The following is a 12,903-nucleotide window of genomic DNA, read 5'->3' as shown; positions in this document are numbered from 1 at the left end:
TCTTAAAAAATGATCTTTTCCTTCTGTTTAGGGTACAAAGACATTCACATGAAATTCATTAGAAATTGCAGCTAGTTTTAGGAACCCTTTACTTCCTGTCACTGTCTTCATACTGTTTGGTCTGTTCCCAATAGCCACATGATGATTCATTGTAATCAACTAAACTGTGTCCTGCATTTTTCTGGAAACAACCCATATCATATTTGGTTCCCTTCATGCCCAGAGAGCGCTACTCTGGTTACATTTAAGTGTGTATACTTATAAGGGCAAGTCCTACTCGTAGCCTTTCCATACATGTGCTTGTTTCACTGCTTGTGATAATTTTGGTGTGCTTCTGGCGTACCTCCAAACTAAGTGTAATTGATGCGTTACTGATAATTTTCTTGCTAACAACTACATTCTTCTGCTCTCTTTTGTGCTGAAAGTTGAAGCTTAAAAACATTAAACTTGGCTTCTTCAAAGCCTGTTTTTGGAAGTCCTATGTGTTTGGTAAATAATTGTGTAAGAGAGTATAAGGTAAGTTACATGCCCCGTATGACTCTATAAACACTCATGTTGCAGTTTCAGAATTTCACAATGTTGGGACGGCAGTGTCTCCAGTACTTTCATTTTTTCTCTAAACCGTCTGAATTTTGAGTTCTGAAATAAAAATCAAGGGTTTATATAGCAGAGTGAATTCATGGGCTAGGTATAACTTTTTCAGTCTTTGATTTTTCCCTGTAAAAAAAGGAATTTAAATGGAAAAAATTTGCACAGTTGTTCGAAGATAATCATACCCATGAAAATGAAAAACTACTTGAAACAACAAAGTTTGAAATGTCTAAACAAGAGTGTCGTCTTGTCCATCTCTTACAGTTTGTGTATTTACTATTTGCAGGCTCTGCACAATACAGTCTGAGAACATGGTCATGAAAACAGAGCATGCCCAGACTTTGAGTCAGCTGACAGCCCAGAATGAAGCACTCCGGAACAATTTCAGAGATCAAGTCAGGAACCTGCAAGAAGAGCACAGGAAGACAGTAGAGACACTTCAGCAACAACTGTCCAGAGTAGAAGCTCAGCTCTTCCAACTCAAGAGTGAACCAAGTCCTAGAGGTAACTTTCAGCCCTAGTGCCAGGTTTTCTTGGGTTAGATAACATTTGCATACCTGAGTCTGAATCTAATATGTGGTTATAGTGTTGTCTTCTGTAATACACCAGAAACCTTTTCTGGAACATGTTGTATCAGTCCACTGATAGCAAGTAAGGAACGTTTAAGACCCTGAAGGTTCAGTAATAACAAAGGTGCTTGAATGCATCCAGAGGTAGGCAATAAAGCTGGTGGAAGGAATCTCCTGTGACAGGTGACTAAAGACTTTGTGCATGTCTGCTTTGGAGAAAAGGAGGCTGAGGTGCAACCTCATTTTTCTCTTACATTTTCATGAGGTGGGGAAGTGGAGAAGGAGGTGCCGATCTCTTCTCCCTGGGATCCAGTGATAGGACACATTGGAATGGCTCAAAGATGCACCAAAGAAGGTTCAGACTAGACATCAGGAAGCAATCCTTTACCAAGAGGGTGGTCATGCCCTAAGCGTGTGGGTGTTTAAGAGACATTTGGACAATGCGCTTAGCAACGTGCTTTGGCTTTCTGGCCAGCCCTGAAGTCAGGCAGTTGGATTAGATGAGCATTGTAAATCTCTTCCAGCTTGTACTATTCCATTCCGTTCTAGAATCTGCACCACTGTTACCTCTTCTGCAATATCTGCATTGTCAGGCAGAGGGAGGGAAATTACTCTGTAAATATTTGTTGCTTTTCCTATCAGTTTGTCTCAGATTTTGGAGCATACTGGCCACCTGTCTACAGTATGAGGGCTAAAGCTATGGAAAAGTGTTCTGAAAGCTGTCCTAACAATGTTTGTTATTGGTATACTTGCTGTTCGATCGCTCTTCTAATTTAAGATATTACTGTGTTCAAGCTCAAGTGCTGGTTTTATATCTAAAGCTACTAATTAGGATCTAGTTAGACATTAGTCCAGCAGCAGTAACAGTTTAAGAAGTTACTATTTCCATGTGTTACTGAAGCAGCAGCGTAGTGCACGTGGTATTAAAACAGAACAATTTACACCTCCTACAGGACAGGTTAAAAGAAAATCTAATTCTATTTTGCATTAAAAACGTTTGATGCTCTTATCATAGCTACAACGTCTTGAGGGAGAGTTGCATAAAGGTTTCATTGGCAATTTTTATTTCAGAGACTATCACATTTGGGTTTAGAAACAGACTTTGATAGGAATGGTCATATGGAGGTGAAAGTCGGTATTTTCCATTACAGATGTCATGTGTGCATCTGGATTTCTCCCTGTTTCTTCACCTTTCCTCCCAGTTTAATATATTACTCTCCAATCTGAAGCGACAGCTACGAAGTAGCTCTACCAATTGAATGACAAACAGTAGTAAATACCTTTCAGGTCCAGCTGTTTCAAATCCAGCAACGAAGAACTTAAGAGAACGGCGGAACACTGACCTTCCCGTTCTTGATGTGCAGACTGTAGCTAGGGAAGAGGGAGAAGGCATGGAAACAACAGATACAGAGTCTCTCTCTTCAGCCAGCACCTACGTACCATCCTTGGAACAACTTCTAAACTCCCCAGAAGAAAAACTTGGTAGGTATAATGTGACTTTTTGAAGCGCTTGCCTCTCTAAGTTGCAGAAGTTTGTCCCCTCAAAATATCTGAGGACTTTGTGTTTTCATGTGTTTCGGTTCAAGACCCAAGTCTGCTTAAGGGCCACCGAGTTTACACACAATTTCTGTAGGAATTTTGTGCTTGAGTAAGGACTAAGAATAAAACATTGCCACAGGTTCTAGTGATTTAAAGATAGATGAGCAGGTCATAATTATAGAACTTCTTGTATTCTAGACCAGTTTATATGTGAGACAATTAATTGCTGGTTTAACTTTTATTTATAAAAGGATAAAAGTGTCTGTTCATCTTAGTGTGGCTTATTAGAAAAGATATTTATAGGCTTTTTTTTCCTAGGAAAAGGAAAGCCAGGATGAAGGACAATGTTCTACATGCCCCCAAAACTTACAAAAAATATATGATAGCATCTAATTAATGTTTTAAAAATCTACTGAACATTTTTTTGAGAATTGTTCAAAGTGCCCAACTATGGGTAGGAAACAAGAAGTAAATTAAAACCATTTATCTTGACATACTTGGAACTGATTTGCCAATGTCCTAATAGACTTAGATACACAAAAATAGATCACAAAACAACCATGCAGCAGCAGCAATGATGCCTGGTAATTTTGCAGTCTGATTTTGCATGGATTTTGTTTCTAAGAAACTGCATTAATCAAATCTTAACATTAAGTTAGCATAAGGCAGATGCAAGTGCTTTCTCCTTCTCTCAGTTTTCTTTCCCAATTAATTGTAGAACCACCTCAGTGGCAAGCAGAAATTACAAAGGATGAACTCATTCAGAAACTGAACACAACAGCGAAGAGTGCTGATCACTTGAATGAATTACTTCGTGAATCAGAAGCAACCAATGCCATCCTAATGGAACAAATAAAGGTTAGCAAATATGCAGGGAATGTGGAGACAGCTCTAATTTGTCTGGTCTCCTTCTTAGACCAGATGTTCAACAGCAAATAAGTTTCAGAAAATCCTATTCTCTAAAATTTTTGTGATGCAAAACTTAATTTTGGAAAGGCTTTTATTCCATAGGACTTATTTGTGCTTCCAGAGTTAACTTCAGTTTTGTTTTTATTTGTCTTCCCTACAGTTTCTATTTGGGGGGGGTTGGAGTAAAAATTGCTACCAAAAAAAACCCCACCAAAACCAAACCACAAACAACACCGCACCCCCAAACAAACAAACAAAATCCTTAAGTTTGGGTGTTTAGTGAAGTGCCTTTATTTTCACTCAGATAAAAAGCAGTAAATCACAAGGGAAGCAGTGTCTGGTTTCTCTTCCTCTAGGCCCTCTTAAGTGTCTTAAGTTAAAAGAAGAGGCACATTTAGAGACACAAGTGCTAGCAGGGTTGGTTTGGTTTGATTGTACTTCCCTGAGTTTTCTGAACGTATTTTTGAAATCCACATCTTCTCTAGACATAGTGAGCTTTCTGTTGTAACATTTTCTTAATGACAATATTGTTAAATCTTTGATCCACATTGCTTATTTTGCAGCTCAACTCTTTGTCACTGAGATTGAACAGGTAGTGCCATATAGTCATTGTAACAACTGCATAGATTTAATCAAAAAAGTTGGGGTGCCCAGGTGGCCAGGAGGGCCAATGGCATCCTGGCCTGCATTAGGAATAGTGTGCCAGCAGGAGCAAGGAGGTCATTGTGCCCCTGTACTCTGCTTTGGTTAGGCCGCACCTTGAGTACTGTGTCCAGTTCTGGGACCCTCAGTTTAAGAAGGACATTGAGACTCATGAACGTGGCCAGAGAAGGGCAACAAGGCTGGGGAGAGGCCTTGAGCACAAGCCCTGTGAGGAGAGGCTGAGGGAGCTGGGATTGTTTAGCCTGGAGAAGAGGAGGCTCAGGGGTGACCTGATTGCCCTCTACAACTACCTGAAAGGTGGTTGTAGCCAGGAAGGGGTTGGCCTCTTTTCCCAGGCAACCAGCACCAGAACAAGGGGACACAGTCTCAAGCTGCACCAGGGGAGGTTTAGACTTGAGGTGAGGAGGAAGTTCTTCACCGAGCGAGTCATTCGTCATTGGAATGTGCTGCCCAGGGAGGTGGTTGAGTCATCGACCCTGGAGGCGTTCAAGAGGAGATTGGACATGGCACTTGGTGCCATGGTCTAGTCATGGGGTCTGTGTTGATAGGTTGGACTCGATGATCCTCGAGGTCCTTTCCAACCTAAGTGATACTGTGATACTGTGGGTTTTGATCAACGAAATGCTATTCCGGGGCAACATCATCACATGCTCAAAGTTCTCTGAATTTCTGTCCAGAATATTGCTGTGTACACCTTCTTTCTGAAGCAAGCTGCGCAATTCACGTTTTATCTTTTCAAAAGACCTTTGTTCTGTTGCTCATTATGTAAAGCAAACAATAGTGTGTAATTTTTTCCTCGCCCGCAGCTTCTTAAGAATGAAATAAGAAGATTGGAAAGAAATCAAGAGAGAGAGAAGTCTGTGGCTAATCTAGAATACTTGAAGAATGTTCTATTGCAGTTTATATTTCTAAAATCAGGAAGTGAGAAAGAAAGGCTGCTGCCAGTGATAGACACCATGTTGCAGCTCAGCCCTGAAGAGAAGGGGAAGCTAGTTGCAGTTGCCCAAGGTAGGTGGTGTTCAAACATTGTTGAAAAAAAACAAAAAGGGAAGAGTGGCAGCAAAGGTAGCTGAAGTTCTGTGCTTTCATTTATGTAAACCCTTGAAGGAAAACATAGTATTGTAATGCCAGTGAGCTAGCAATAAAACTACCTTGCTCTATTGGGAAGTTACTAGTTAGTTTTCAGAAGACAGGACCAATGTCCACAAAGATAAATAAAATTACAACAAAAAGTAATTTCTTTTGAAACAGACATGATTTAGGAAGACAGTAGTAAGCTGTAAAAATTCAGTATGTTAATGTTTTAAGCAGAGTTAAAAGATTTCTGTCAAACTGATACTGTACTACAGGTTAATATAAATTTCTTTCTTGGCAGGTGTTCTGAAAAGATAATTAAAGTGGTCCTCTCAAGGCAGTACTCCAGATCTAATATTAGTTTCAATAAATGAACTTCAAAAATCTCTTTGAAGAAAGTAGACTTTTTGTTTAAGAATTAAGGATCCAGGGACAGAAAGAATGAGTTAATCCTTTGTGAAAACTTAGCCCAAGAGCTGACTGTATAAAACATATATATATATATGAAAATATGTTTTAAAAAAAATAAATAAAAGGCTCTACTTCAAATGCTGTGAATGTTTATCCCCTCAAAAGCAGTTTTTAAGGTGTTGTCATGTCTCAGTGTAGCTTCTTGTGATGGTTTAGAGGCTAGTGCCTTTAAGAACCACAGAGACTTCCAGGAGGTCTAGAGAGGTCCAGGAGGTGGACTAGGAGGTGTATTTCATTCCCATAAGTCCTGCATCCCTATAGAACTGGCTGAAGAATCAGTTTTTCTTCCCTTTTCTCTTTCTCTCTCCTCCTGAGAAGGATGCACGGGCTGTTATCTATTGGAGGGGAGGCCTGGTGTTGGCCTTGGCAATGCTACCAATTGGGCCTGGAGCACCCTAATTGTGGCCTGGAGCTGCCAAGCAGAATTTTTGCTGCATCACAGTGGTGTGGCTATGGGGTAGAGAGGCTTCAGTAAGAAATGGGCATGAAGGTTTGGGTTTATTGGCATAGTTTAAAGGGAGGTTTTGCATGAAGCTTTGGCTTAATGAGGTTCTGTGTCAAACCCAGAGTATGGATTTTTGTGTATTTTATATGCTTTGTATTGTTTTATGGAGTTCTGAATAGCATTTCCATTTAAACTTTCCAATCATGTCTAATTGATTGTGTGAGCAGTTATTTGGGGTTTTTTTGCCCCTTTTGGAAGAGGTAAAAGAGCAATCTGTCTTGCTCTTAACTAAGACACCTCTTATACTTCACTAGCAACTGACCTGTAATTCATTTTGAAATTAATATAAAGAGTAAATACCATGTGTGCAGCACTTAACTCATGAACAAAAGCACATGAATTAAGGATAGTGGTATAATGCTGCATTCCGTGATACGTTTGCATTTGAAAAGATGAGATGTAGATTAACTCCATACCATTTTGGTGTTCTGGCGCTGTGATGAACACAGATTGGACGTTCCTGGAGAAAAGTGATAAATGGCCTCTTTAAAATACCCTTAAATACCTCAAGTAAAGTGAATTTGGCAATAAAATCCATTCATGTATCTATGACAGCCCAAGGCTTCGTATTGAATGTTATCTTCTCAACAAGTTTACAGAGAGAGCATTTGAAAAGGGGCAGAGGCAGAGAAAGAAACAAGGTCTTGTAGCCAAATGATGCAACATCTAATGTGATAAAATATGTTTTTTCTTCCTCCTTCAGGTGAGGAAGAGAGTACCTCACGGCCCTCTGGGTGGGCTTCATATCTGCAGAGCTGGTCAGGACTTCGCTGAGACAGTGGAAATGCTCAACCTTTAAACATTCCATGGTTGCGGAAAGAGACATCTTAATGTAGTAGAGCAATCTGTTGGTGTTATAGCATTGAACTACAGGGTTTTATTTCTGTGTGTTGTTTTCAGCTTTTTAGGGACTTCTGAGAAAGAAACCTTCAGTAGTTCTAAAAGACTGTCCTATTTTATGCTGGGACAGTATGTTCGTCTTGTAATTGTTGAAGATGATGATCAGAAGTGAGATGTGACAAACTAATTGCAAGTTGATTGGAAACAAGATTTAACAAACCTGTGGTGACTCTTTTGATGGAGATTTAAAAATTTGATCTAACAGTAACTGGAATAGCTAAACTTTAGATTTAAAGCATTTTAAAGTGTTTACAGTTTCTTTCACATATTGTTGTCAGCTTGCTAATCTAGATGGTTAGTGTTATTCTCTGCATGTTGAAGACATTAAAATGCAGTTATTTCCTCTCTGTCAGTGAATACAGAATGTGAGATCATTCAGAAACAGAAATGACATTTTTCTGAATTAACGACTAAATTTCAGTCTGTTTTGTTTTGATTTGGTTTTTTTCCCAAAAGCTGGATTGAAAAATATGACAGCAACAAGCCACAAAAAGTAGAGGGTGCCTAAAACTGTAAGAAATGCAATGCCTGGCACATGTAGGGCATGATACTGCAGTAGAGATTAATGGCCTCTATGGAAGTCTTTGGATAGTATGCCAAGAACTGGAGGTCATAAAGTGAGCTGAAGCTTAGGGAGAACTGGATTAAGCTATGATATTTTTCCTTAAAGTTGCAAGTTTTTGTTCAAGGCAAGGGAGAAAGGTACTTTCACAAAAAGACTGCTCATACTGACTTAGTCATGCTGAAGACACTAAAGGAAGACTCTGAGTTCATAGGTCAGAGTCCTAACAGCTTCTGAGAGAAAAAGGCAGAGCTTTAGTCTATAGATGCATCTTTTAAATATTGTAATGATCAAAGATGTGACGTCTTCTTTCAATTCTCTGTTTTTGCTTACATCATTTGCACAAATCTTGTGCACAAGTGAGATAATCTCTGTTCCAAGTTAATCAACAGAATGTCTGGGTTTCTTCAAGACCAATAGATCTGTTACACAATTACTACTTGCATTATCAACACAGCGTTTGTTTGTTTGTTTAGCTTTGGTCTTTTTTCCCCCTTTTATAATCCATGTGGCCTTTCCCCATCTTTTAATTTATTTGTAATTTATTAAAATGCACATACATGTTCTTAAAACCTGCTTACCTTTCAACCAGAGTATTTCTGTCTTTCACTCATTCTCATGCACTCTGTGCTGTTTACAGAGAATCATTCCCTGATACATACACCCCAGTACTAAGTAGTATACTTCCTTTCCTATCTGTCACAGTTGAAGCCCTGAGGAAATGATACTAATTCCTTTAATATTGCCTTATTTGGAGCCGAGATTAATCTGGACATAACAGCAGGAAGGTAGCACCCACTGAGAACAAATTGTTCAACTTGGTTGCTTTTAGTTTAATTTGTTCTCTCTTACATGTATATCACTCTAAAATCAACAAAGCCACAGGTTTTCTTTAGATATTTTAATTAATTTTTGCCATCTTAAGCACTTTTCCCCCTTTTTTTTCTTCCCCCACCCCCCCCCAATGTATGTTTAAACCAGAACCTTTATGGTTTGTGCTACCAGTGAAAACATTCTCTGTGGACTTTCAGATCAGACTGATAAATAGCAGTATGGGGATGAGTCTCTAGGTATCTATAGCTTGGAACTGTAGATTAGAAACAAAAGGCTATGCTTAGACTTTCTTTGTTTTGTATGCTTTTGCCAAGATGGCCATAGCTTCAATATTCACAATTTGTTCCAGATCTTGGATCTTGTTCACAGCTGGATTTGGTTAATGGCAATGAAACAGTGTCAGAACAGAGTGATAGGAGAGAATTGAAATACACATGAAAATAACTGCAAGTCATTCTCCTGCTGTGATTTTTGACAACGGAAGCATGAGTAGAAAGGTGCAACTTTTGTCTTGGTTCAAACTCAGTATGCAGCTGACTTGATCTAGTCTATTCTGCATGTCTGCTCTGCTGTCTCTAAAGAGCTGTGACCAGCTCCTTTCTTAAAATGCACGTATTTCAGAACTGTTGATTACTTAATGTTGTAAGCTGTGAATAAATTTGTGCAAGTGGCATCTCTTACTACCTGTATTAAATACCAGTTGCTTACTGACTTCTTTCAAATCTGGAGTTGCACGTTCACTGGGTTTAGTACAGCTCAAGTATCATACTTAGGAATGTAGTGGACAACTTGCATCACTTTTCTTTTTTTCCAATGGAAGATTAAGATATTAATGTAGAAATATTTTAGTAACTCCTATTAAACTGTGTTTTGTTGCTACGATTGCCAGAAATTACCTTTGTGGCAATAAATTGTCAGCAAATATATCAGAGTTCAATGTTCACTTGCAGTAAATGGCATAGAAAAATGTGGACTGGAAGCAGGATAATTTTGTATGGAATACTTTTTATATGTCATATATTTGCATTTGTAATGTACAGCATTGTAGCTGTGATTTGCTTTCAAAAAGCAATTTAATGTTTTAACTAGAACTGCTTCTGGATGTACAGTGGTGCTCTTTTCTGGAAGGGCATTGTGCTGAGTTTGCTGTCTGGTTCTGTGTTTGTTTTCTTTACATATTTGCAATATTTGTTAGGGTGTTTCCCAGAAAATGTAACCCCTGCCCAAAGAGTTATGAGCTTAGGACCAATTTTTACTCTTCTATGAGTCTGCCTTCAGCCTAAGCCTAAGGAGGGCATAATTAAAGAAAAACAAAAAAAGTTTCTACTGTCTATATGCAGAGTATATATTAATTAAAAACCAAAAATGGGAGTGATTCTGAGTTCCCAGCCCTTTGTGTGCACTGTGGCTGAATTTTGAACTATATTTGCTGAATTAAAAACGGGTTATGAGTCTCTTATGTTCCCTTTACACAGAAAGGGGACTCATCTGTGCAAGTGAGATGTGCTCCATTTGAAAGACAGAAAGGCCAAAGTTTGTCAGGCTGTGCTGTAGATGTGGCCAGATGGATTTAGGATTCAGGATGGCCACAGAGAAGTCATGTTAGAAGTGATACAGAGGGGAGTAGAACTGCTTTTTTTTCATGACCCTCCTCCAAACTATAATTGAGAGAATACATGGTTAGGCTGTTTTCCATCTTCCTTTGGCTACTGCCCTCCACCTTTTCCTTTAATAAGAGAAAAAATATCCTGAAACTGAAGGAACACTTAAAAACTTTCTTGAGTTTGTACTAAGTGGTTTTGATGGTAGCTTAACCACCTGTGTTTCATTTGGCTTATGCCTTGGCTTCACCCAGTGCAACAAAACTTCCTCTGCTACCTGCTAGTTTCACTATTATTGGTACTGTGAAAATATCTCCCTTAGTAGCCTTGCATATAGCAGTTACTACTCACATGCTGAAAAACCAAATGTATGAAGATACAGAAATATATTTGTTTGTAGTAATTTCATAACTGCTAAGTGTTTTGGTTGGAAAAATGTCTTTGGGCTTTTCCTGTGGCCATCACATCAATAAAATTCACGTTTACCCAACAGAGTGCCTTTCTTTTTTTTTTCCCTGAATGCCTGTTCTTAGCTGAGAAAATGCTTCTCAGCTATAAGGTAGAAAACAAGGGGACATTTACTGTAGTAAGAAAGAGAAAAATTTTGTGGATCTGGTATAGTAGCCACAGGTTTTACTTTGGAACACAGTAATGGTGATGGATATTTCTGGATGAACAGAAAAGAAATTGTTTGCTATTATTATTTTTTTTTTTTTAATTTAAAAACAAAACCAAACAAAAGCTCATTAGCTCATTTAATTACTTCAAATGTGTTACTGGCTTGTCACCAAAATCTGACCATATCTGACATGAAGGAGAGAAGGGATGCAGAAAGTGCTTACATTCCAGGTCAAGCTTGAACATTAATGGTGAAACTTGAGGTTCTGAGCAACCTAATCTAGTTGGAGATGTCACTGCTCACTGCAGGGAGGTTGGGCAAGATGACCTTCAAGCATGCCTTCTAAACGGATGTATTCTGTGATTCTGTGCTTCTTAGAAGGATTGCACTTGTGTTTTTAAGTAAAAGCCACCTTACTGACTATGATTCAAACTGAATTTGATCTAGAATTTATCATATTGTCTTGCAAGGATGAGAAGGTGTGTCTTCAATTCAAGAGCTTCTTTCCCATCCTGTGTTCAGGCTTATCCCGAGGATCAAAGCTGGACTGAGTAATGAAGACCAAGGATAGTTAAACAAAGTGGAAAAAATGCATGTCAGTTATTGTTCCAATGATTACATCTGCTTTGGTATTAGAGAATCATTCATTCTTTCTGCTGTCAGTTGAATGCCTGTAGAATTCTTAAGAATCCAAGGTAAAGATAGTCAGTGTAAAAATGTTTTTTTCTGGGCATGGACACAGTCCCAGTCCTCTCATAATGGCCTTTGAAAGTGTTTTAAATTGATCAGATACTGGATAGCAGCTGCACATGAGAATAGGATTTAAGGGGGTTTGGTTTTTTATTGTTTCATCTGAAAGCTTAATTGCTTGAAAATCGAAGCTTCCTCTGAGAACACTCAGACAATTTCCGGAGCGGAAGCAGGTATTAGTTCTTGGGTCTCTTTGCCCTTTGCAGCATGTAGAACATCTCAAAATTAAAAACCATATAAATTACTACAGCACTTCAGAGGTAGGTTTTTACCTAAGTACTGGTTTACTGACATTTTTTCCCCTCTTGTGAAGTTAAGCTGCTGACACTCAGCATTATTTTTGCCAAGCGAGAAGGCAAGGCATGGTGGTTTTGGCTTTTAGCATCTAAATGTTTATACAGCCTAGTTAATGTTCCTGTCATGAGTAGTCATGGTGTTTACTTAAACCTGAAGCTGCAGTAGTCTAGGTGAGGCTGACAGCCTTTTCAGGAGGACACATGGGTGGTCGCCCTCCTTCATGGGCAGAGGGATACAGCCTCTGGAAGAGTGGAGTGAGAAGCAGCTAGAAGGAATAAAAACCAGTTCCTGTTGTTGGTGTAGTGGCTCTCTGTCCCTGCCCTCACTAGCCTCCCTCTTGGAAACTTGTTAAACCGGTTGTTTGCAGAGCCCTGGGGAATAGTATGTCATACTTTTCTTGCAGGAGGCGGATTTTTTCACTTCAACTTAAAGGAGACACTTCTTTATTGTGAGGGTGACAAAGCGCTGGGACAGGCTGCCCAGAGAGGTTGTGGAGTCTTCTTGGGAGACTTTCAAAACCCACCTGGGCACATTCCTGTGCAACCTGATCTAAGCAAACCTGTGTTATCCAGGAGGGGTTGGACTGGATGATCTCCAGAGCTCCCTTTAAACCTGAACCATTCCATGATTTTCAGAAGATACAGAAAAGCTAACAACAGATTTTGTAACATTTTGTGAATGATGGAAACTGCAGCAACAAAAAGCTTCAAACAGAAAAATAACAGACTTAAATAATTTGGGTTGGAACTAGTGTTTTTTCCACTCTAGCTATTCCTAGGTATTTGACCGACTTCTGTGCTGCTTGATTTGATCTATGTTTCCCCTCACTGGAGGACCTCTGAATACTGGCACTAGCAAAGTCATCCAAATAATCATACAAGATAATAAATAGATAATTATAAGTGGTTACATCAAATTGTTGTCATTCAGCAATGATTTTTTTTCCCCCCAGTAGCAATCTCACTGATCTTGCAAGAGGCTGAGATGCTTGTGCTAAAATATGGTCCATATGTGGTAGA

At 39.1% G+C, this 12,903-nt stretch overlaps 1 protein-coding gene across 2 annotated transcripts in view; it reads left to right on the top strand.

The window, feature by feature from the left end:
• GCC2 (GRIP and coiled-coil domain containing 2) overlaps positions 1-10,708 on the top strand; it is a 36,181-nt gene extending 25,473 nt beyond the window's left edge. Inside the window, exons 19-23 of one of the 2 annotated variants that reach the window (XM_068137487.1) lie at positions 878-1,095; positions 2,448-2,642; positions 3,418-3,557; positions 5,078-5,279; positions 7,025-10,708. In XM_068137487.1, coding sequence (XP_067993588.1) covers positions 878-1,095; positions 2,448-2,642; positions 3,418-3,557; positions 5,078-5,279; positions 7,025-7,095 — 826 coding nt within the window. In that variant the 3' untranslated portion in view covers positions 7,096-10,708. Of the gene's footprint in view, positions 1-877; positions 1,096-2,433; positions 2,643-3,417; positions 3,558-5,077; positions 5,280-7,024 lie in introns of those variants that run through there. The other variant, XM_068137496.1, reaches the window with a different exon arrangement.
• Positions 10,709-12,903: the final 2,195 nt, after the last annotated feature.

The sequence above is a fragment of the Melanerpes formicivorus genome, unplaced genomic scaffold (assembly GCF_026170545.1).
Source record: "Melanerpes formicivorus ecotype bairdi unplaced genomic scaffold, bMelFor1.0.p_v2 SCAF_1, whole genome shotgun sequence".
NCBI lineage: Eukaryota > Metazoa > Chordata > Aves > Piciformes > Picidae > Melanerpes > Melanerpes formicivorus.
This window is presented reverse-complemented; position numbering and strand designations above follow the sequence as displayed.